This window comes from Triticum dicoccoides, chromosome 3A, assembly GCF_002162155.2.
Source record: "Triticum dicoccoides isolate Atlit2015 ecotype Zavitan chromosome 3A, WEW_v2.0, whole genome shotgun sequence".
In the NCBI taxonomy this organism is placed as follows: Eukaryota; Viridiplantae; Streptophyta; class Magnoliopsida; order Poales; family Poaceae; genus Triticum; species Triticum dicoccoides.
The window spans coordinates 203,384,369-203,410,086 of NC_041384.1; the positions used below are offsets into that span (position 1 = coordinate 203,384,369).

Sequence of the window (25,718 nt, forward strand, 5' to 3'; positions counted from 1 at the left end):
CAATGGCGGCGTTGGTGTTCCGGAGATGGGAGGAATCGAGAGATTGGAGAAGACAAGGAAGGTCGTGGGTAGATTATGCGTCGGTCCAGGATGTGATAGTGGGCCGGTCGGTTTGCTCTGTTTTTTGCTTTCACGGATCAGCAAAATCCCATCAGGCCTTATATAGGGCTAATTGTGATCCAAATAGTTATTCTGATCCCAGGATCAGAATAGTGTTACTATATATATATATATATATATATATATATATATATATATATATATATATATATATATATAGAGAGAGAGAGAGAGAGAGAAAGAGACAAGGAGGTACTTACCTTTGTTCTCCTCGAGCTGCCTCTTGGCAAGGCCGAGCTCCTTCTCAGACCCTTCGAGGTCCTGCTTCAGTGCGGCAACCTCCGCAGTTAGTGCGGCAGAGGCCAGCAGCGAAGCCTGCATACGCATATAGACATACTTATGTTAGACTCCTGCGATATTGTTTGATCCTCTATTCGGCTTTTCTTTGTGAACACCGAACAGAGCATCAGGTGCTACTGTCTATGCGGTAATATTTTTCCTACATTTTAAATACTTACCTCAAAGCCTGTTAGAAGGCTGGCACATGCTTCAGTCAGTCCGCTCTTGGCGGACTGAACCTTCTTGATCACCGCACTCATAATAGTGTGGTGCTCTTCGTCGATGGAAGCGCCGTGAAGTGCTTCTAGAAGGTTGTCCGGTGCCTCTGGATGGACAGAGGTCACCGGCACGGGCGTCTTACCCCTTTTGGAAGGGGGTCGCTTGCTAGAGTCCGGAACCACTGGAGGTTCCGGCACGGTGTCCGACTGAGTGCCGGACTTGGAGCCCCTGGGAGCCTTGCTCCCTTTGCTCCTGGAGTCTGGAAGGTCGCCTTGAGGCACCTCCGGGATTGTCTCTCCCCGGCTCGGTGCCCCTTGGGACAATACCTCGGCATTGTCCGTAGGGCAAGGGGAGGAGGCGGTCGAAAGTGGATCGCTATCCATATCCGATGAATCCAAGGAGCCATCCGATGAGGATACGTTGATACGGGCTTGGGGCGGTCTGCATAATTACATCCAGTGTTAGGAGAAGCAGTGCGACGACGGTATGCTATGAGTTACTCTGGTATCCGAACACTTACGATTTCACCAGGGGCTTGGCCCTGAGCAGCCACTCGTCCTCGCCGTCGGTGGTGGTGGTGGAGCAGTCCAGAAGGAGAGTCCTTCCCTTCTTGGACCCTTCGGCCTCCCCGGTTGGGGAGGCCTTCCTTTTCTTATCTCCCCCGGCTGGAGGGGGAGCATCTCCGTCTTCCACCTCCTCATTATCATGGGAGGAGTGTGTCGCGGAGTTATCGGACGATGAGTCCGATAACACCTGGCGTCGGGAACTCTTTCGGGTTCCCTTGGCCTTCTTCTTGGTCTTCTCCGGCACCTTATAAGGAGCCGGAGTCAGCATCTCCGTCAGGAGAGTGTCCGCGGTGTCTTCGGGCAGGGGGGCGGACAGTTAATCTGCTCCGATGCCTCCACCCAGTCCTGTCAAAGGCATGAAAGCTCAGACCCCGCGCATGGTTAAGCTATGGGAAGTAAACATCCTACCAGATGTACAGGACTTACCGGATTCGCAGGGCGCTTTGCGCTTAGCCCACGGTCCTCGGTGAGAGAGGGAGGGACCTCGGCGCCCTTGAACAGCACCCTCCAGACGTCTTTGTGCGTCGTGTCGAAGAGCTCGCTTAGAGTCTGGTGCCGGGCCGGGTCGAACTCCCATAAGTTAAAATCCCGTTGTTGACACGGGAGGATCCGGCGGAAGAGCATGACCTGGACTATGTTGACAAGCTTGAGCTTCTTGCTTGTCATATTCCAGATACACTTCTGGAGTCTGTCCAGCTGCACCGATGAACCCCAGGACAGGCCCTTCTCCTTCCAGGAAGTGAGCCGCGTGGGGATTCCGGATCGAAACTCAGGGGCCGCCACCCAGTTGGTGTCGCACGGCTTGGTGATGTAGAACCACCCCGATTGCCACCCCTTTACGGTCTCCACGAAGGAGCCCTCGAGCCATGCGACGTTGGGCATCTTGCCCACCATGGCTCCGCCGCATTCCGCTTCTTGTCCGCCCACCACCTTCGACTTAATATTGAAGGTCTTCAGCCACATGCCGAAGTGGGGCCGGATGCGGAGGAAAGCCTCGCACATGACGATGAACGCCAAGATGTTGAGGATGAAGTTCGGGGCCAGATCATGAAAATCCAGCCCGTAGTAGAACATGAGGCCACGGACAAATGGATGGAGGGGAAACCCCAGTCCGCGGACGAAATGGGGGAGGAAGACCACCCTCTCGTGAGGTTCCGGGGTAGGGATGACCTGCCCCGCGGCTGGTAGCCGGTGCGCTATGTCCGCGGCTAAATATCCGGCTCCACGCAACTTTTTTATGTGCCCCTCCGTGACGGAGGAGGCCATCCACTTGGCTCCCTCTCCGTACATGTTTTGGAGAGAGTTGAGGAGGAGGATGCGGACTTGGGCGCTGGAGCTCGAGTGTGCGAGAATGGATGAGCAAGGAGGAAGAAGGCGTGGGTAGGAAAGGGTGAGGTTCTATCCCTTTATAAGGGCGGACTAAATTATGCGCCCCCACTTGCCTGGTAAAACTCGCTTATTCCCCAAGCGCCGTAATTGATGGCGCGGTTGGGTTACCCACGTCCGTATTGATGAGAATCCCGTAATAAGGGGAACACGATCTCTGCTTTGACAAGACGTGTTAAGAAACCGCCTCGCGTTATGTGCGGGGCTGGTTAAAGAAAAACGGTTCGAATAATTACCGGGCCATGACGTGATGTCGTGCTGCCAAAACGTGTCAGCAGATTGGATTTGTGGAAATATTATTCTCTCTACGGTGGTATGTGGAACTTATTTTGCAGGGTCGGACACTATCCTTGTATTCAAATTCTTCCGTGGTGTATTCGGAGGAGGAACCCGCCTTGCAATGCCGAAGACAACACTGCGCGCTGGACTCATCGTCATTGAAGCCTGGTTCAGGGGCTACTGAGGGAGTCCTGGATTAGGGGGTCTCCGGACAGTCGGACTATATCCATTGGCGGACTGTTGGACTATGAACATACAAGATTGAAGACTTCGTCCGGTGTCCGGATGGGACTCTACTTGGCGTGGAAGGCAAGCTAGGCAATATGGATGTGTATATCTCCTCCTTTGTAACCGACCTTGTATAACCCTAGCCCCCTCCGGTGTCTATATAAACCGGAGGATTTTAGTCCATAGGACAACAGACAATCATACCATAGGATAGCTTCTAGGGTTTAGCCTCTCCGATCTCGTGGTAGATCAACTCTTGTACTACTCATATTATCAAGAATAATCAAGCAGGACGTAGGTTTTTACCTCCATCAAGAGGGCCCGAACCTGGGTAAAACATCGTGTCCCCTGCCTCCTGTTACCATCCGCCTTAGACACACAGTTCGGGACCCCCTACCCGAGATCCGCCGGTTTTGACACCGACAATTACCATGGTGTTATTTATGTGCAGAAACAAAAGTTCTCGGAATGACCTGAAACTTTACGGAACATCTATTCGGAAAATATAAAAAATACCTGCAAAAGATGAAGACCGGGGGGTACACCACCTGTCCATGAGGGTGGGGGCGCGCCTGCCCCCCCCCCCCAGGCGCGCCCCTACCTCGTGGGCCCCCTGGAGCTCCTCTGACCTCAATCCCAACTCTATATATTTGCTTTCGGGGAGAAAAAAAAATCAGAGAGAAGGATTCATCGCGTTTTACGATACGGAGCCACCGCCAAGCCCTAAAACCTCTCGGGAGGGCTGATCTGGAGTCTGTTTGGGGCTCCGGAGAGGGGAATCCGTCGCCATCGTCATCATCAACCATCCTCCATCGCCAGTTTCATGATGCTCACCGCCGTGCGTGAGTAATTCCATCATAGGCTTGCTGGACGGTGATGGGTTGGATGGGATCTATCATGTAATCGAGTTAGTTTTGTTAGGGTTTGATCCCTAGTATCCACTATGTTCTGAGACTGATGTTGCTATGACTTTGCTATGCTTAATGCTTGTCACTAGGGCCCGAGTGCCATGATTTCAGATTTGAACCTATTATGTTTTCATCAATATATGAGAGTTCTTGATCCTATCTTGCAAGTCTATAGTCGCCTATTATGTGTTATGATCCGTTAACCCCGAAGTGACAATAATCAGGATACTTACCGGTGAGGACCGTTGTTTGAGGAGTTCATGTATTCACTATGTGTTAATGCTTTGTTCCGGTACTCTATTAAAAGGAGGCCTTAATATCCCTTAGTTTCCGTTAGGACCCCGCTGCCACGGGAGGGTAGGACAAAAGATGTCATGCAAGTTCTTTTCCATAAGCACGTATGACTATATTCGGAATACATGCCTACATTACATTGATGAACTGGAGCTAGTTCTGTGTCACCCTAGGTTATGACTGTTACATGATGAACCGCACCCGGCACAATTCTCCATCACTGATCCATTGCCTACGAGCTTTCCATATATTGTTCTTCGCTTATTTACTTTTCCGTTGCTATTGCTATCATCACTACAAAATACCAAAAACATTACTTTTTCTATCATTACCTTTTGCTACCATTACCACTACTATCATATTACTTTGCTGCAGATATTAAGTTTCCAGGTGTGGTTGAATTAACAACTCAGCTGCTAATACTTGAGAATATTCTTTGGCTCCCCTTGTGTCAAATCAATAAATTTGGGTTGAATACTCTACCCTCGAAAACTGTTGCGATCCCCTATACTTGTGGGTTATCAGTAGTCATGTGAATTTGGTATTCGTTCGATATTTTGATGAGATGTATGTTGTCTCTGCTCTAGTGGTGTTATGTGAACGTAGACTACATGACACTTCACCATTATTTGGGACTAGAGGAAGGCATTGGGAAGTAATAGGTAGATGATGGGTTGCTAGAGTGACAGAAGCTTAAACCCTAGTTTATGCGTTGCTTCGTCAGGGGCTGATTTGGATCCATATGTTTCATGCAACGGTTAGGTTTACCTTAATACTTTTGTTGTAGTTGCGGATGCTTGCAATAGAGGTTAATCATAAGTGGGATGCTTGTCAGAGTAAGGACAGTGTGACGCCCTCGATTCAATCGTACACTAATCATACACGCAAATGTGTACGATCAAGATCAAGGACTCGCGGGAAGATATCACAACACAACTCTAGACACAAATTAAAATGATACAAGCTTTATATTACAAGCCAGAGGCCTCGAGGGCTCGAATACATGAGCTCGAATACACAAGAGTCAGCGGAAGCAACAATATCTGAGTACAGTCATGAGTTAAACAAGTTTGCCTTAAGAAGGCTAGCACAAAAGCAACATCGATCGAAAAGGCAAGGCCTCCTGCCTGGGAGCCTCCTAACTACTCCTGGTCGTCGGTGGTCTTCACGTAGTAGTAGGCACCCTCGGGGTAGTAGCAGCCGTCAAAGGTGGCATCTAGCTCCTGAACTCCACCATCTGGTTGCAACAACCAGCAAGAAGAAAGAAAGGGGAAAAAGGAGGAGCAAAGCAACCGTGAGTACTCATCCAAAGTACTCGCAAGCAAGGATCTACACTACATATGCAACATTATCAAAGGAAGGTTGTATATGTGGACTGGGTTGGAGAAATGCCAGAATAGAGGGGAAAGCCTAGTCCTATAGAAGACTAGCATCCTCAGCATCTTCAAGCATCATGCAGCATCAGAAGGGATAAGAGTAGCATAAAGTAAAGTAGAAGTAGTAGTGTTATCAACCTCGGCCGGAGATCCTTCCTCGACTCCCTGCGAGAAAGCAATTCCAGAGCCATACTGTCCATTTCTCATCACAATCCATTTCTCATCACAAGTATCCAGTTCTAGTTGTATCGATCAGGATACAACTCCAAGTGTTCGTTACCGTAGGACAAGCTACCGATAGATGTTTTCTTCCCTGCAGGGGTGCACCAACTTACCCACCACTCTCGATTAACTCCAGCCGGACACACTTTCCTAGGTCATGCCCGGCCTCGGCCAAACAATATGCCGCAACCCGACCTGGGCTTAATAGAGAGGTCAGCATGCCGGACTAAGCCTATGCCCCCAGGGTTCATGGGTCATCGCCCCGGGAACTCCTGCACGTTGCGTGGACGGCCGATGAGCAGACCTAGCTACCTCCTTCAAAAAGGTAGGTGCTTATGCAGTCCAACCCGGCACGCACCGCTCAGTCACTGACGTCTATTAAGCTTCGGCTGATGTATACGACGCAGAACGCCCATACTATGCCCACGTGATGGTTAGTGCTATCAGGCCAAAGGCCCCTCGGATCAAATATCCAAATCGTAGTGGATTAGGAACGCGCGGTAACAAGTAGAGACTCACGAAAGATGTGACCCCGTCGCCCCGTCTAGAGTACTTGCGGCAAGGGCTAGGAATGCCCGGCCATGCCTCGTAAGTATCTCGCGGGCACCTTCCAGGTCAACCCAACTCCACATCACTCGCTATTAAGCTAGCGCGGGTACCCCTCAGGGCCGACCCGTCTTTAGTAACATGGTTCAGTGTAAAGTCATAGTAACCATAGTAACTGTGTGTCTAACACAAAGGGAAAAACCCGAGGAATCACCCTCGGTGAATTCCACTCGATGTTATCATCAAGGTGAACGTAAGAGGATCCACCCTCGAGGTTCACATTTGAGGGGTTGCACGACAGAGCCGTAACGGAAGTGGTTAAGGAGGAAATCACCCTCGATGACCTCGACCGTATAGCTACACTACAGAGATCTCATCAGGAGTGATGTAAGAGGTTCCACCCTCAGCACTCGATGGTAACTCTGTAGAGTCGTACACTAGGGGGGTGATGTGTTGTGTCGGGGCCTGGACGTCGATCACGTTGATTGAGTCATCGAACATAAAGCGGGGCAAGTGGGACAAGGTGGGGGTCACTGATGGATCACTAACCAACCTATACTGAGCAGTTTAGAATAAGCGGGTAAGGTATGAAAGCAGGTAACAAAAACAGGCTATGCATCAGAGTAGGATCATACAGAAAGCAGTAGCAGTTCTAATGCAAGCATGAGAGGGAAAGAAATGGGCGATATCGGAATGCTCAAGGAGGGTTTGCTTGCCTGGAAGCTCTGCTGAAAAGGAATAAGTCTCGTCGACATAGTCGATCACAGGGGCAACATCGGTCTCGGGGTCTACCGTAGAGAAGAGCGGGAAGAAAGAATAAATATACAACAAACAAAGCATCATAAAGCATAACATGGTAATAGGCTGTGCTAGGAGCGATCTAACGTGATCCTAGGTGTTACAGACGAAGAGGGAAAGCATCCGGGAATGTTTTCCCGAAGTTTGGCATTTTCGGACATACGAACTGGAGAGGAAAGGTTGCATGTTCGCTAAGTTAGGGACACGTGACAGATGAACGGAGAGCGTATTCGGATTCCTTGGACTTTTCTGAGAAACTTTCATGTGTAAAACTTTTTCATCCGAGTTACGGATTATTTTATATGATTTTTCAAAGTTTTAAACAGTTATTTGGAATTTCCTGAAAATTGGCTAAGTCTGAGAATCGCCCAGTTTTAACACCACTTAGCTGTTTCCCAAAGGCTATAACTGTAGTTCTGTACATCCTATGGCTTAGTGATCTTTACCAATTTTTATCATCTTTCTGAGATCTACATGATAGTATCATTGACATCCATGTTAGAGTTCAGTTGCTTGATCGAAACTGCATTTTGAAAGTGCCACTTGAAGTTAAATTCAGAAACTGCTAAAATATACGAACATAGGATTTTGTGATTTTCATAGGATTTAATCCTTACATTTTTTGAATTTGGCCCAATGGGATGTTCTGAACCTTGTCAAGTGTACTTTCTACCTGTATTATTTTTAGAGTTAATTACACCTGGGGTACATAAACTTGTGTGGCGGTAACGGATTCATACATAAACAAAAAAACCCCATAAAAGTCATACAATAACTCTGATGCGGACTCATTTAGGCCCAACTCGCATGTAAAGTGGACACATGGGCTTCCACGCACGCCTGGGTCGGTCCACTGTGTCATGGCATTTTTTGCAGATAACGCCCCCCCCCCAGTTTAATTGAAATTGACCCGCCGCCAACTCCTCTGTATCCCCAATTCCTTTCTCCAGATCCCTAGCTGCTGCGGCGCGGCGGCCACCCTTCTCGTGCAACCATGGAGGGAACGACGGCCAGATCCCGTCGTGCGACCATGGTAGGCGGTCGGAACAGCGACCTCAACCACGGCGACAGCATCAACCACGGCGACAGCATCAACCACGCCGGCAGCCTCAACTACGTCGGCGGCCTCAACTACGCCGGCGGCAGCAGCAACATGGATGGCGAGTGGAGAATGAGCTCCAAGCTTACATTTGGCTCCAAAAAATCCATGAAGGTGTGTCCTTTCATCGTTTTGTTGCCGTGGATTCTTGTGTCTGATTGCACGCGTGATTTGTAGGGAGGGGAGAACAGTGCAAATGAAAATCGCCAAGGTCATAAGGCTGAATGTGGCTGCAAACTGACGCCTGTTGTGAGAGTGTGCAATGAAGGATTTGATGCAGGACGACGTTTTCTGAGCTGTCCATATGAGGTATCCGATTTGGTTTCACTGAATTTTGCTTGTTTCACTGAATTTTGCCATGTCTAAATTTTGTACTGAATGTGTTTCTGCAATTGAAATGGACAGGGGCTGAACTCCTGTGGGTATTTGAGTTGGATGGATGATGCATGGCAGGGGAGATCAAGGCTTGTTATTCACAAGCTTGCAGATGATAACAAGAAGCTGCAAGTTCGTATGTTTGAAAAGGAACTGGAGATTCAGAGGTTGAAGAAAGAGAGGGAAAAAATAGATGAGCAGAGGAAAACTAGGGAAAAATTAGATCGGTTTCTTGTACTTGTGATTCTTGCCAGTGTTGTGGTATATGTCGTGGTTGCATTGCTTAGCAGGGGATTTGTGTGATTGTAAGATGAAGAAACTAGAAAGTGTAATGCAGAAAATCTGAAATGTTCGGCAAGTTTGGAATATGTAATGTTTTCTGCCTTTGTTATTGTACAAATGTGACAATTTTTAAGCATAAAGAAGCTCTGAAATGCAAAGTACTTAGGATACAGTTGAAACTGAAATTCAGTTCAAATGCAAAGTACAACACTGACCACTAAGACTAACACTTGAGCACTTCAGACTACTAACACTTGAGCACTTCAGAGTACTAACACCTGATTAAGACTGACCACTAACACTGACCACTAACTTGATTAACACTGACTACTAACACTTCTGAAACTTAAGCACTAACTTAAGCACTAACATTGACCACTAACTTGATTAACACTGGCCACTTAGCAGAAATTCAGTTTCTAGTTCTGAACTTTTCTGAAACTCTAGTCCTCGTCGGATGACAAGTCGATGTACTCAGGTGCCGGACGGCTGCAGCTCGGCTCCATAGCATGGTTGTACTGCGCTGGTGCTTTCCCAGGCGCTGCAGCTTGCCTCCTGACCATGGCGTCGCGCGCGGCGCCGTGGTATTCCATGGCCTGCCTCACTCTAGCGGGGTCTGCATCAACAGGAGCGGGCAGTCCCAGGACAGAATGCTCGTCAGTGAATCTGCGGTTGTAGTCCTCCCTCGCCGCAGTGCCGTACAAGTTCAGCAGGGCAGTCTGCTGATCAACTGCAGGCACCACAACTGGGAGCGGAGCTTGTGGCCATGGATCCCATGCCTGGGGCTGGAGCGGAGGCTGTGGAGATGGATTGGGTGGCGGAACATTGGTTGATGGGGAACGAGGACGGGTGATGTGATCCCAGGTTCCGGTGATGGTAGCCCAGGTGGTGATGAGCTTGCGCACCATGATTGTCGCAGTGAGCTTGCGGCTTGGGTTTGGCCGCGGTGACCATGGCTTTTATAGCGGCCGAGCGTGGCCATGGCGGGAAGAGGCATTGGCGGGAAGAGGCGAACGCGGGAAGTGGCCATGGCGGGAAGGGAATTGGCGGGAAGTGGCCCACCGGTGTACGGACAACGGTGTCCTGTTTGGCCAGAGGAGGCAGACGTTGCGGCCTCGGTCCAAGAAGGATAGGAGAAATATTCAAAAGCTTTAGTTGGCCTTTTAATATCGATATCCTCTCACAGCCCAATGGTAAGAGCGCACTGGTGTAACCCAGAAGTCCTGGGTTCGAGTCCCAGGATCCCACAATTTTTTAGGGTTTAGTTTTTTTGGAAATATTTGCACAGCAAGTATATAAAAGATCAATTTGCCATGAACAATACCAAAAACTTTACCAAAATTTTTGCAAGCACATAAACTTGATTTTCTCCAAAGTATTAAACTTGACCATAGCAATTCAAGGTATGGAAATACACTCAAATTCAGACTTGACAGTATTAAAATGTGAGGCTGTCAACACACACATATAAACACACACATAACTTGAAATGCAAGCATAGATTATACTGACATCATGGCCAAATTAAAAGATCCATCATGGCCAAGATTAAGGTCATGCATTACAAAATTTGCTCTTGCAGTCTTGTAGTTCATACATGAACTGGGACAATTTTTTGCAGTTCAGTGCTGAACTAATGGAGCATACAGAAACAAAAACTAGTGCTCTGGAGTCCTTGGAGCATTCTGGGTCACTGGAATCTCTTCATTCAGGTCTGGGATTGCATTCCTTGCTCCATCATGTCCAAACATCAGTTGCCACAAAGCATAATCTTCAACTCTTCTTCCTCCTTCCCCAACTCCTGTTGCGGGTGCTTCTTGTCCAGCTCCTGTTGCAGGTGCTTCTTGTCCAGCTCCAGTTGCAGGTGCTTCTGGTCCAGCTCCTGTTGCAGGTGATTCTGACCCAGCTCCTCTTCCACCCCTCCCAGCTCTTCCTCCTCTTCCAGCCCTCACAGCTCTTCCACCTCTTGATTTCTTCACTACTCTGCTTGCACTAGCACTGGTACCTGCCTCATCTGCAAAATTCAGTTGTTGTAAGTTTCAGACAATGCAAATTTAAGGGGCATGCAAGATTCATTAAGGGTACTCATTCAGTTCTTGAAAGATTCAGTTACTGTACCTGCATTTGTTTGAGCTGTTGTTGTTGCCTTTCTTTTACCTCTGTCAGCCCTTCTACCAGCAGCTGTAGCAGTTGTTTGCCTGGTCCTTTGAGGGATTAATTCCCTAGCTGCAGCTACAAAGCTTGACTCCTCTGGCAGTGGTCCAGGTGGTCTGACATTTGTAACATATGCTCTCTCCTACAAAACAGTTGTGGCAATATTAAGTACAACAATATTAACCACTGCTTGTCCAATCCTCTCAATATACTCTCTCTTACCTCTTGACCCATCCTGTAAACCATGCTTGTCTTGTCATTCATTGGGTCCAACCTAGGGTTCAGTCTGCAATGCACAATGTCCTGCAACAACATTCAGAAAAGCAACAATATTAAGTACAACAACAGTCATAGAAGTAGCAATATTAAGTACAACAACATTCAACATGCAAATTCATTAACAACCTGCAGAATAGCTTCACATGCAAATTCATCCTCTTCTTCCTCAACCTGTTGTTCCACTTGTTCCCTCTGCATGTATTTCTCATGCCCCCTGCTGTTGTGGTCCTCTTTGCCACAAACTGAGCAATGCATAGCTACCCCTTTTTTATTCAGATACACTGTTCCATCCTTCTTTCTTTTCTCTTCAGGAGTTTTTCTTCTATTCTTAGGTGGCCTGCCCATCTGTTTTGTGAAAACTGGTGGGTGAATGTACATTCCATTCATCTTCTCCCAGTGGCCCTGTCTCTTAAGGGCATGATGAAGTGACCATATGCTTGCAAATATGTCTCTATTGTATAGCATTTGTGGACTAGTTCTTCACGGTCAATTCTTTCAGCCCTGCACACTGCAATTACATGACTGCAAGGCACTCCACTCAAATCCCACCTTTTGCAATTACAAGTCCTTGCTATGATATCAACAATGTATGAGTTGGGCCCAGACTGCACATGGAATATACCATTGCCGGCATTTGTTGCAAAACAATTGGCAGAAAATTATGCATTCTTCTCAAGCTTCTTCCTAATTTTTGGGCAAATTCTTCCTGTCCATTTCTCTACTGCTTCTCTGTGTTTGCTTGCATGCCTCGGTGAAATCTTTGCAAGGATGCACTCCAACATTGACACAACACATAGCTCTCTAGCTTCAAGTATGTAACTATCATGACAAGTGGAACATGCTATTAGAGCACTAGAAGATGCAGTTGGAGACAACAACTAGAAGATGCAAATGCAAACTACAACTTAACATGCAAAGTACAACTTAAAGATGCAGTTAGAACATTACCTATTATACACCTCAGACATATTGTTCAAAAGAATATCACATTTTGGAAAATCACTGAAGAAGTTTTTCACCCATTGATTAGGTGGCTTTCCCTCTAACCAGTTGTAAGCATCAATGGAAGCCTCTCTCATTTTTTCTCTGTTCTCATTCCATCTTGGTAAGTTTGTAGATCTGGCCATGGCCCACAGCAGATTCTTCAATGTCTCACCTTTGAATTTCTTGTGGAAGTTTGGTATAGGTGCCTAACACAAAACCTATGCTCTGCATCTAGGAAAACTTTTTCAACAGCATTTATCAAACCCTGCAATGGATTTTCACATAAGTTCATATCAAGTAGCCCATGCAATTCATACATAAAGCATGCATATTAATGCAATGGATGAGGAACAATACCTTTTGCTTGTCACTCATTATGGTGTATGGGCTTGTGTTGATAATATTCAGATCATTTTTTAGTGTTGTCAAAAACCATTCCCATGTGTAAGTGGATTCAACCTCTACCATTCCCATAGCTATTGGATAGGTGCAATCATTTGGGTCAATTCCCACAGCTGTCAACAATATACCTTTGTACCTACTTTTCAAATGGCAGCCATCCACAAATATAATTGGCCTGCATCCCTTTAGGAACCCTCTCTTGCAAGCATCATATGACCAATAGAGTGAGGACAGGTGATCCTTTGGCAGTGCATCATTCTTCTCCTTCACCTTGGTAGTGGAAACTATGAATTTGCTGCCAGGATTAGATCTTCTGAGTTCTTGCTCATAGTCCCACAATAAGTTGTACTGCTCTGCTTCATCCCCATGAATTAGGTCTAGAGCTGCCTTCCTGGCCCTTCCCAATTTCATCTTGTTTGGTAGCAGTTTGAACTCTCTCTGGACCTTCTTACCAAATGTACCCAAATCCATGGTCTGGTTGTCTCTGAATTCCTCAATGAATTTCTGTGTGAGAATTTTAATTGTCAAACACTTTGAATCAAATGATTTCTGACATTTGTGAGTGTCATTGTACTGCCTTATGACAATGCTACCAGTCCTATTGTCTTTTGAAGCTTTTAGTTGCCAAGGACAACCTTGTGAGCAAACTGCATTAAGCCTTTCAGATTCATTTCTTTTCTTGTAGATCTTCACTCTGTTCCTAACAGTATATGCATCCAAAGCCATCCTCAGCTCTTTCATGTCCCCAAACACCAAACCAACACTGAAAATTGGATTATTCAGATCCATTGCTGGATTGTAGGCTTTGAAAGTGTACTGCAATTTTTACAATTCATCCTTGCTCAGGTTTAGATCATCATCATCTAAAGGGTCTTCTTCTTCAATGTACCCTTCCTTCTCATTATTATCATGGACATCTATATCCACATTCTCCACAAACAAATCATCATCTAGATCTTCAACATCATATTCACTCTCATCAAAATCACTGTCAGTTTCTGCCTCTCCCTGCTCTGTTTGCTCTTCTTCTGCCTCTCCCTGCTCTGCTTCATGTTCATGATCTTCTGCCTCTCCCTACTCTGCTTCATGTCCATGATCTTCTCCCTCTCCCTGCTCTGCTTCCTCTCTTGCTTCTCCATGTTCTTCTTCTCCATGCTCTCCTTCAGCAGAACTTGGCAATTTCCTTGGAGTAATTACCCTTGGTAGAGGGGGCCCATCTAGGATCACATCATCATACAAAGTTCTTATCTTGTTCTCCTCATCCACTATTAACAGCAGTGTCTTACATTCTTTGCTTGCATTGACCATAGCAGCAATGACCTCTTCAGTATCCACACAAACAAGGCCATCTACTATGTCTTTGCCTGGCAAGCACCAGTACACTTGCAGGTCTGGATAACCATGGGAGTAATCCAACTTGTCCAGGCAAAACTTCAACATATCTAAGGACCAAGTTTCAGCATGATAATAGTCAAATTCACAGTAAGTGCTGCCAATATATGATCTGTTCACTCCTTGCCCAATAAATATGCCATTGTGCTCAAAAGCTACAGAGAACAACAGAGATTCTTCTCCTGAAGTTACTGCAAAAAAAGACAGATTTTTTGTTCAGACTATGATGCAAACCACAGTAGTAAATGAAGTTCTTTTGACTATATAGTACACCAATAAATAATTAACAACATTTATCATCACTTAATTGAATTCACTGCAACATTTATGGACAGCCTGCACTTAACTGAATTCAACAACATATTCACTAACTGAATTTCAACAGCAAGTACAGAGCCATATCTGAATTTCGACAGCAAGGACAGAGCATAACAGGGCATCCATCACAGTAATCACAGGGGAGTGCATGCATCACATAAATTCATATGAATTGCAGTAACTATGATACATCTTCCTTCAAATCCAAGAACAACCCCTAAATTAACCCCCAAATCATTACCACCGCAAGCCAACATGGAAAGCAACAAAACAACAGTAATCGTCCTATCGAACGCCTACATTCCCTTCATCGCATGAATTTCGGCAACAAAACATCAATCTTTCGACCAAAATCATGAAGAACCTAGCCCGGTCAAAACCCTAGGACAAGGGGGCAACCCAGCAGGAGACGAGGTCGAGCGAGCGCGTACCGTACTCAGGAGGCCACTCCCCGGGCTCCCGTAGTAGCGGCTCCATGCCGCGTTGATGGGCGGCGGCGTCCAAACCGGCGGCAGAGAAGGCGACGGCGTCGAGGCAGAGGCAGAGAAGGCCAGGGGTTAGGGGGGGTTCTGAGCACCGGGTCGAACCGCTGCTTGTACTTATCTGGACGCGCGGACCGATCTACAAATATTGTACTACACAAGGAGGAATGTAGAAAAGTGCCCCAAGACCAGCCGCGAGCCTTCTCTTCCCACGTGGCAGCCCAGTTGGCACGTTTCGGACAGTTTTGTAGCTACACGTCACCGCATCAGAGTTGGTGTATGACTTTTATGGGGTTTTTTTTGTTTGTGTATGAATCCGTTACCGCCGCGCAAGTTTATGTACCCCAGGTGTAATTAACTCTTATTTTTACTCATGTTAACCGTCGTTTAGTCGCTGTTTAGGGACTGCTCAAAGGGTTAGTCAACGTAGGAGTAGCAAAGCTAGCTACTGCTACAGTAACATTCAGTTACTGTAGCACAGCAGCAGAGGAGCAACGGCAGAGGCCGCCACACCCTACACACACAACACGCATGCACACACAACATACACACACACGCGCGCTGCACACACTCACAGCCGCTCGGCGGCCGGCAGCGATGCACGGCGAGCAACGGCGTCGGCGAGCAGTGGCGCCGACGGGCAGCGGTGGCACCTAGCGGCAGCAGCAGTACACGAGCAGCAGCGGCAAGAGCAGTGGCAGCAGGCGGCCGGGGCAGCAGGTGCGCGCGGGCAGGCGCGGGCGTCTGCAGGACGCGGGGCGAAGCATCGGATGGATGGTCGTGCGTGGCGCAAGCAGGAACGGACGTACGCGCGCGCTGGCGTGCTCGGGGCGCGGGCAGCTGCGAGGGCGCGGCCAGGGAACAGCAGGTGCAGCAGTGAAAAGGCAGTAGGAGCGGTGGCTCAAGCACGCACGTACGCGTACGCGTACGCGGGAGCTCGGACGAGTTCGGAAACGGCGGCTACGTCAACGAATCGAGGTGGGAATTACGAAGGGGGATTTGGGGGAGGAGCTCACAGTGAGCCTGTAGGGGTGCATAGCGGGCTCGGGGGAGGCTCGGAGGCGACGAATTCCGGCAATGGCGTCGGCGGTGCAGAGAAGGGGAACGACTCGATCCGGTCAAAGCAGAGGCAGTCGGCTCGCGTTCTTTAGCGTAGAGGAAGCAGCGGAGGCGGGAGGAGCTCCTGGCGCAGTCGTAGGGGACGGGAAGGGCAGTGGCCACGGGATCGACGAGGGCCATGGCGATGACGGCGTTGGGCACGTCCAGAACAGGACGAGGGAGTAAGGAGAGGGACGAATGGATGTTAGGGTTTGCAGGGGGGTCTACGGCGACCTAATAGGCGCCGGGGAGCGGCGGATGGCTGCAGCGTGGAGGATCCGGCCATGGACGCGCGGGCAACAGCCACGGCGCCATGGATGAATAGGGATTGAAGATAATGGTGAGATGGGCTGGGCTGGGTACTGCTCATGGTGGGCTAAAGTGTACAGGAGACGAATTTAGTTTTTATCCCTTTTCTGTCAATTACTTTCTTTTATTTCTGTTGCATTTTAAAAGATAACAAAACATTTATTTTGCCCATGATATTTGGCAAATAAATCAAAGGCAATATCATGGAGTGGATGGCAACGTTTGGGGACATTTGGAGAACTTTAAACATTTTTAGGAAAAGAAAAGGTCAAGTAAATTACTGTTGATCCACTTAAATATTTCCCAGGGGCATTTTGAGAATTCAAAAGAGGCTGGTTCCAACGTGAAAATGGTCAGGGGAATTTATAGGACAATGTGAACATTTTTGTTTTACTGTTTGAAGAAATAAATATTTGACTTGCAATACAAATTTGAGTTTGACTTGAATTTTAATCAAGTGGAAATTTGGCAAGGTAAACATGGTGACATGGCAACCATCAGGGGGAGATTACTGTAGCATGATTCTCGGGGTGTTACAGACAGCACCTAAGCACCGGTCCACCCACATACCAAATTATCAAAGTACCGAACACGAATCATATGAACGTGATGAAAACTAGCTTGACGATATTCTCATGTGTTCTCGGGAGCGCTTTACATCATATAAGAGTTTGTCCAGGCTTGTCCTTTGCTACAAAAAGGATTAGGCCGCCTTTCTGTACTTTATTTACTTTCGTTACTTGTTACTCGTTACAAATTATCCTATCACAAAACTATTTGTTACCTATTATTTCAGTGCTTGCAGAGAATACCTTGCTGAAAACCGCTTATCATTTCCTTTTTCTCCTCATTGGGTTCGACACTCTTACTTATCGAAAGGACTACGATAGATCCCCTACACTTGTGGGTCATCAGGGGGCACCACACACGGCTAAGACAACTGTCAACTTGTGTGTTCTGGGGTGTCCCCCTGCCCCCGTATACAAAGGAGCAAGGGAAAGGCCGGCCGGCCCTCATGGGGCGCGCCCCAAGTAGGATTCCTACTAGGAATCCTATTCCTAGTAGGTTTCCAACTAGGAAAGAGAGGGGGGAGGAAGGAGAGGGAGAGAGGGAGAAGGAAAGGGGGAGGGGCGCGCGGTCTGCCCTAGCCGCCCCCCTCTCTCTCTCCACTAAGGCCCATGAGGCCCATTAGTTTCCCCGGGGGATTCCAGTAACCCTCCGGCACTCCGGTTTTATCTGAAACTTCTCTGGAACATTTCCGATGTCCGAATATAGTTGTAGAATATATCAATCTTTATGTCTTGACCATTTCGAGACTCTTCGTCATGTCCGTGATCACATCCGGGACTCCAAACTACCTTCGGTACATCAAAACACATAAACTCATAATACCGATCGTCATCGAACGTTAAGCATGCGGACCCTACGGGTTCAAGAACTATGTAGACATGACCAAGACTCACTTCCGGTCAACAACCAATAGCGGAACCTGGATTCTCATATTGGTTCCTACATATTCTACGAAGATCTTTATCGGTCAAATCGCATAACAACATACGTTGTTCCTTTTGTCATTGGTATGTTACTTGCCCGAGATTCGATCGTCGGTATCTCAATACCTAGTTCAATCTCGTTACCGGCAAGTATCTTTACTCGTTCCGTAATCATCATCCCGTAACTAACTCATTAGTCACATTGCTTGCAAGGCTTATAGTGATGTGCATTACCGAGAGGGCCCAGAGATACCTCTCTGATACACGAAGTGACAAATCCTAATCTTGATCTATGCCAACTCAACAAACACCATCGGAGACACCTGTAGAGCATCTTTATAATCACCTAGTTACGTTGTGACGTTTGATAGCACACTAAGTGTTCCTCCGGCATTCGGGAGTTGCATAATCTCATAGTTATAGGAACATGTATAAGTCATGAAGAAAGCAATAGCAATAAACTAAACGATCATAGTGCTAAGCTAACGGGTGGGTCTTGTCTATCACATCATTCTCTAATGATGTGATCTCGTTCATCAAATGACAACACATGTCTATGATCAGGAAACATAACCATCTTTGATTAATGAGCTAGTCAAGTAGAGGCATACTAGGGACACTTTGTTTGTCTATGTATTCACACATGTATTAAGTTTCCGGTTAATACAATTCTACCATGAATAATAAACATTTATCATGATATAAGGAAATATAAATAACAACTTTATTATTGCCTCTAGGGCATATTTCGTTCAGTTACACCACAAGAAGTCGGCGCTCCTAATCAAGATGGATATTGCGAGGGCTTTCGATTCGTTCTCCTCGGAGTACATCCTCAAGTTGCTGAAAAACTAGGGTTTAGTGTCTACTAGCAGGATTCGATCGCCATGATGTTGTCATCCTCCTCATTTGCGTTCCTTCTTAATAAATCTCCTGGTGCACAGATTGCACACTGCTGCGGGCTGAGGCAGAGTGACCTACTGTTGTCCCTGTTGTTTCATTCTTGTCATTGATCCACTGCATGGCCTCATCGCTAAGGCTACGAACTCGGGCACGGGGCATCCTGCCACCCTTGCTAGGAAGAGATGTCAAGTTGCACGTCAGTTTGTACACAGACAACGCCGACATATTTGCCAACCCGATCCGTAAAGAGATCGACACCCTCTTGGAAATCTTGCAGCTCTTCGGCCAGGCCTCAGGCCTATGCGTCAATCCGTCAAAATCTTCAATGGCCCAATCAGATGCAAGGAAATCAACTTGACCGAGATCCTCTTGAATTTTGGTGGCACCATTGTCGCATTCCTAGTCAAAATACATGGGGCTGCGAATTTCAATTTCTAGGATGCGCCTGTTGTAGTTGCAGTTCATCCTTCATCACATCAAGGCACGACTGGCGGAATGGAAGGCCAAGCTCATGTATGTTGCTGGCAGAAGGGTGCTGGTGCGATGCGTGCTGAGCGTGATCCCCACCTTTGCTCTCACCGCGCTCCACACCCAAAAGAAGTAGTTCAAGGAGATCGACAAGGCGTGGCACCTTTTCCTTTGGCCCAAGAAAAGGAGCTTACTTAGGGCAGTTGCAAGGTGAACTGGCGTAAGGTGTGCACGCCGGTGGATTGTGGCGGGCTAGGGGTGCACGACGTGGATAGATTTAGCAGAGCTCTGTGCCTGCGCTGGATGTGGCTCACATTGAATAACCCTGAGCGGGTGTGGTCTGGATTGGTGCTACCTTGTGACACTGCTGATCAAGAATTGATCACCTTTGCAGCTTTGGTCACTTTGGGCAATGGCAAAACCACTTCCTTCTGGCACTGCTGTTGGATGGGCTCGACGAGCCTTGCGAAGCTCTTCCCCAAATTGTACAAAAGCTCTCGGCGAAAGAAGAGAATGACCGCGTCTGCACTGCTCAACGACACCTGGACTGATGACATGCGTCATCATGCAAATGAGGATCTGGTTGATGAATTCATCGTCCTCTGGAGAGCTATTTGCATGGCAAACACTAACCTCTCACCAAACATGTCGAATTCCATCAGTTGGAAGTTCTATTCATCGGGTGAATATATTGCAAGATCGGCTTATCTCATGCAATTCCATGGTTCGACGACATTGAATTTCAAGCAACTGTTTTGGTCGGCCTAAGCATCGGGGAAGGTGAAGATGTTCAATTGGCTACTAATGCAGGACCGTTTGTGGTGCAACGATAGATTAAACGGCAAACACTAACCTCTAACGATCGCACCAAACATGTCGGATTCCATCAGTTGGAAGTTCTATTCATCGGGTGAATGTATTGCAAGATCGGCCTATCTCATGCAATTCTATGGTTCGAAGACATTGAATTTCAAGCAATTGTTTTGATCGGACTAGGCGTCAAGAAAGGCGAAAATGTTCACTTCATACAGGACCATTTGTGGTGCAACGATATATTACAACGAAGTGGCTGGCAAAATGGATACTTCCGCCCCATGTCGTCAGCTCGAGTCCTCTCTTCACCTATTCTATAATTGTCCTGTTGCAAGAGAAATATGGCGAAAGGTCTCTTGATGTCTGGGCTGCTTCTCCCTCAACATTGTTGATTGGGGAGAGGCCAACTACTCTGCCGACCAAGCTCGCATTGTGATCACCAAGGCCCATGTCCGGGACAAAAGCATATTAAGACAATGTTGATCGTGGTCACCTGGAAAATCAGACAGGAGAGAAATGCCCGACAATGAGATTTGGCGCCTAGCCGGCGCGCGCTATTTAGAGACCGAACTAGGATGAGAAATTAGCTTGCTAGCATTTTATTTTCTAGCTTTCCAATGTGATATCTTTATCACACACCATGTCTTTTTCACCCCTCTTCTACTCTCTTTTTTGACATCTCACCCCTGTTCTACTTAATATGTTAAGGGATGCTGAAGCTCTCAAAAAACACGGTATAAATCCAACCTTCTTGAGTTGCGGCTAATTCTGTGTCTAGTACAGCCGCATGCGAGGGGCTCCAGTTCCCAACCCTAGCCGCTGCCGCCAAGGGTCACCTCCACGTTACATCCATTTCTTCAACAAGTATGGACAGAGTATTAGATTTAAGACACCCTATGGAGGTCCTTCAAAAAAAGATACCCTATGGAGGTCTTTTCTAAAAAAAATAACCTTCGCGTTCTCACACCACTCACTCAGAGATATACTACATCACAGATGCTAACAAGGCGAGCACATAAGAAACACAGCACTACCAAAGTCAAACGAAGCGAGTATACTCGATTACTTATGTAAACCATGCATTCCAGACACACACACCATCATCACATACACCACCATAGCACAACCTCCAGGAGGAGACCTGGATATATTCCTGACTGACTGCACAGCAAAATAAAATTATGAAGCAATTTGAGCGCTAAGCATGAGCAGATTTTGGAGCACAATGTGCCATCCAAATTGCTAGGCTGCAAGGACTATTATCACTATGAGCAGCACCACCCCAAAAATAACCATCAACAGGCATATCTGCAAAAGGGAAATCAGAGGGGCACAGTTAGAGAACAGATATGGAGAATCTTAAAACCAAAGTGTGGATTACTGAATATACCAGAGAAGAGTTCGACTTCTGGGTTTTAGCAGCTTTTGAAAGCTGGCCTTTTGCTTGTGCAGTCGCAGCAACAGAATTGTCGATATGAGTGTCAATGTCATCTGCAGAACAAGGAGAAATAATACAATCAGATAATGGTGGGAAAGTAAACAGTATTGCCCTTCAACATATGAATTGGGTATCGTCTCATCTGTCAGCTGAAAAAAGGTATCACAGACCAATCATTGCTCCTTGATCATGAACTAGCACAGCAAGATCTTTGAAGATCTCATTTACTTCAGTGATTTGGTGTTGAATCTCCTGTATTCCCTGGTCCCTTTCCTCGATGATGGCCTCGTTGAACACAATCTCATTATCCAAGAAGACTAACTCTTGTCTATGGTACAATCAAAAAGGTTAAAGTTAGTGGCTTACTCGAGACATTAAATCATTAAGATTAAGAGTAGCTTATAAACACACAAAGGTTCAAGTTCTTGACAATAAAAAAACATTTCTTGTGCTTAAAGTCACCGAGATATGTCTGCCAAGTTTACAACAAGAATACGAAGCCCAGACGGATACACGATAATTAGATCAATGAAACACGCCATATATGAATAATATTATCAGCTTACCTTCTTGATTCTAGAAGCTGAGTGCGCTGCTCAGCCAACTTATCAGCACCGTTATTCATCTCGGTTGAGTTATAGCTGCAAAGAATTATTAATCCTAGATCAGACCTTTGGTGGCAACAATACAGAAAGAACTCGAGTAACATTTTTAGTAAGAGAAAACAATCTCCAGAACTCGAGTAATATTTTTAGTAAGAGAAAACAATCTCCAGAACTCGAGTAACATTTTTAGTAAGAGAAAACAATCCCCAACAGAAACATTCATACATGTTGTCTCTATCTGGAGAAAAAACAAAAATTGAAAAGCTGAGAGTAGACTATCACACTACATGCAGCAGCGCACATAGATTCTCAGGTGGGCAGTTACAGACATTAAGAAAGTAGGAGTAATTGAAACATAGTAAAAGAATTCCTGTATACTATTTAAGAATGGTTATAAATTACTGAAGTATAGAAGCCCAAACATACAAAAATATGATGATGAGAAACTTTGTTGTAACCAGACAAAGACTGTTCGATGGTTGTTTATTATGTGAAGCTAAGAGAACTAATATGGAAAGACACATGACTACATAGCAATTCCTATGCTACAGTATATCAGCATGTCAATGGAAAAGCATGGCAAATAAGATCAAGAATGCATGTTCATCCTATAAATGCGCCATAACAAACTTTAGGTTCACCCCATGGATGTATAGTCCTCTACTGTTGCATAATTTTTAATACAATTTGTAGTCCTCTGCTGAGGCATACAAGCACTGAAGAGAGCTAAATGGTAAAAAAATATTGAAATGTAAGGAGTGTCATGTCACAGTAGTTGGACAACAAACCGTAAACTCCTAAAGGGGCATCAATTGCAGTTCACTTTCCAAAATGTCTGATTGTAATGGGCATTATTATTTTTATTAGGCTGTCTTATTAGCAAAGGGAGACATATCTAACAAAAAAATGACACATAAACTGGAATTGAACAGACTATTTTAGCATATGAGGTTAACATACTACCTAGAAGAGAGTATACAGTGTGTCAATAACTATAATAAGTCCCCCATTGTTTGAAAGCGAAAAAAGAAACAAGATAATGCATAGAGCTAAAAGGTAGAGCATCTGAGTAGAATATTACCTCTGTGGTAGACCTGTTTGAGTAATAAAAGGAGCATATGCAGCTTCTCTCTCTACTGCTAATCGTTGAGCTTTCTGAAACTCTTTTAGGACTGCTTGGAAATCCTTTGCTAGCTTAGCATCAGCAATCTTTTTGGTAGGCTGTAGTTTAAAACATGGTCGGAATCACATTGTGTAGAAAATTAACCAGAAGCACATATGAAAGAGCAAATACATCCAAAATAATAAAGCCACAGAGGAATGAAGATGCAAAGATGGAAAACAAATATCAAGTGGAACGCCATATATAAGAAATTTGGTTACCACATTTGATCTTTATATTCATGATTCCAGGAATTACTGGCAAATTTTGTCATGGAGGGTATGCCACCACGCTAAAAACAATCATGACCACAAATGTCAAGAATGAAGGAAAACCTCATTAGTTATCTGCCAAAGGAGCCTAATTTCTTAGCACGTTAGTACAAGACAACTAATATTTGAATACCAAATTATATTTGAGGATTCCTGTCATGAATTGGACAGGTTAATTACCATAACTAAACTCCAAAAGCAAAATTGCTTTCCTATGTACTTGCAAAGTGCAAACAGCAAAATAAATTACAGTTCCAGGTTCTGTTTAAGGGACAACATTACAACAGAAGAGATAGTAAGAATCAGCAAGAAAAATATGTATTCATTTATTCAAGTTCTATTATTAATGAACAAAAAATAACATCCAAGCTGAAGTAGTATATGAACTAAGAAAAGATGTAAAATCTACATGGTATCACTCATTTCCATGCTCGGACAAAAGGAGAGAAAACAGTACATAAATGCTTCTAAGTTGTAACAATAAAGGAAATATCAAACAGAAATATGTAAGTAGAAAAAAGGGATAGACACATACGGTGGCTTCAAGACGATGATCCGCCTCACTAGCTTGCTTAAGCTTTTCCGATGTATCCTTCACCAGTTGTGTTATGTGTGCTCGTGTCTTATGTCTGCAAGCAACAGAACTGATAGTTAGATGGCCTATCGTAGCAATTTGAACAAGAAATTAAATGCTACCAAAGAAGGTTAATCGAACGTTTAGTAGTACAGTTAAACATATTAAGGGCTATAACACGGCATGACCAAGTTATAAATGATATAAATCACATCAATTTCAGAAGAAAGAGAGCTAAAACATTTCATTTGGTGTCACTGATGATGGGTCAATTCATGTATAGCACATACGGCCTCACCCGGTGATTCGCCCAATTAACCTACACGCGAAGGTTCAGCGAAGGGATGGGCAATTTGACGCCCTGCGCAGTAGGCGTAAAAAAACGTGTTGCAATAAGCCCTAGGCAATCTCTTCTCTGACATAAAAGATAGTGATTGTTCGCACACATCCACCAAACAAACATAACCTAAATCGGGATCAGAAATCGAGCCGAGGAATTCTCCTCCAATCCCGCGCACGCTTCCGAAATCGTCACAGCGCCCAACCCGGGATTGCCAAATTCATCCCTCAGTCGAACCAAAACGGTCCTCGAAACGAGGGGAGGGGGGTAGGTAGGGTAAAACGGCGACTCACATCCTGTCGCGGAGGTCGGGCGTGTCCTTGGGCGTGCCGAGCGTGTTGACGAGGCGCTGGAAGGTGGCGACCGCCGTGTTGATCTGGAAGACGCCCGACGCGACGGCCTGCGACGAGCCGGCGCCGGCCCCCGCCGCCCGGCCGTTCCTCCGCGGCGTCCCGCGGACGCCGTTCCCGGCCTCCAGGTCCTGGAAGCTCATCCCGCCCCCCGCGAATCGACCGATCGGCGGCCGGCTATCGGCGACTCGACGAAATTCCGGGGAGGATTTTTGTGGAGGAAGAGGTCGCGGCCGGCCGAGAAGGGGGGTTTGGGGCTGGCCTGCTCCGGTGTCACGGTTTGGTTTGGTTTCGTCTCGTGGAGTTTAATTGGAGATTCCGGGATACGTACACACTCGTGGGGTAGAGGGAGCCAAGGGAGGTAATTATGCTGTGCTGGTGTTGGGGCCAGGCCAGGTCGGGAGGGAGCTGTGGTTTTGTCGGGGCGCGTTCGCGGCGTGATTCGCACACGGTCGCACACGCCGGCTAGAGGAGCGGGTAGGGCTAAATTTCGTGTATTAACCCCTTTTCTGAAACCTATTTAAGATTTGACTCTAGTTTAAAAAAATTCGAGATCTGATCTTTTGCTACCGCCAGTGACCATACGGTAAGGTATAACAGCGTACTACCCTACCGCCAAAAACCTTCTAAGTATTGAACACAGTGCATGCTTGTGCCTACCGCCAATCACCTTGGTGGTAGGGTTGTGCAAGCTACCGCCAGCCTGATTGACGGTAGCGATGTTTCCTACCACCAAAGTCCCTGGCGGTAGGCTGTTAGACCCTACCGCCATGGACTCTGACAGTAGCAAAAGGGTCAGATCTCAAAAAAATTCAAACTAGGGTCAAATTTCGAATAGGTTTCGGAAAAGGGCCAAAACACGAAAAATTGCCGCGGGTAGGTGTGGCGATAAACGGGTCACGGTT

At 46.3% G+C, this 25,718-nt stretch overlaps 1 protein-coding gene across 1 annotated transcript; it reads right to left on the reverse strand.

Moving 5' to 3' along the window:
* Positions 1 to 21,088: 21,088 nt before the first annotated feature.
* On the reverse strand, positions 21,089 to 25,153 carry LOC119267856 (syntaxin-22-like). Its single transcript, XM_037549292.1, has 7 exons — positions 24,757 to 25,153; positions 24,085 to 24,178; positions 23,197 to 23,336; positions 22,077 to 22,151; positions 21,681 to 21,838; positions 21,463 to 21,563; positions 21,089 to 21,380 (listed from the first exon to the last, which is right to left on the reverse strand). The coding sequence occupies exons 1-7, from the start codon at positions 24,954 to 24,956 to the stop codon at positions 21,315 to 21,317; spliced, it is 834 nt and encodes a 277-aa protein (XP_037405189.1). The 5' UTR covers positions 24,957 to 25,153; the 3' UTR covers positions 21,089 to 21,314.
* Between the last annotated feature and the right edge of the window lie 565 nt (positions 25,154 to 25,718).

Coding starts and splice junctions, on each gene's coding strand:
- LOC119267856 (XM_037549292.1), bottom strand. CDS start 24,956: ATGAGCTTCCAGGACCTGGAGGCCGGGAACGGCGTCCGCGGGACGCCG. Junction 24,179..24,756: donor CCCGACCTCCGCGACAGGAT/GTGAGTCGCCGT, acceptor TGTTGCTTGCAG/ACATAAGACACGAGCACACA. Junction 22,152..23,196: donor CAAACAGGTCTACCACAGAG/GTAATATTCTAC, acceptor AATTCTTTGCAG/CTATAACTCAACCGAGATGA.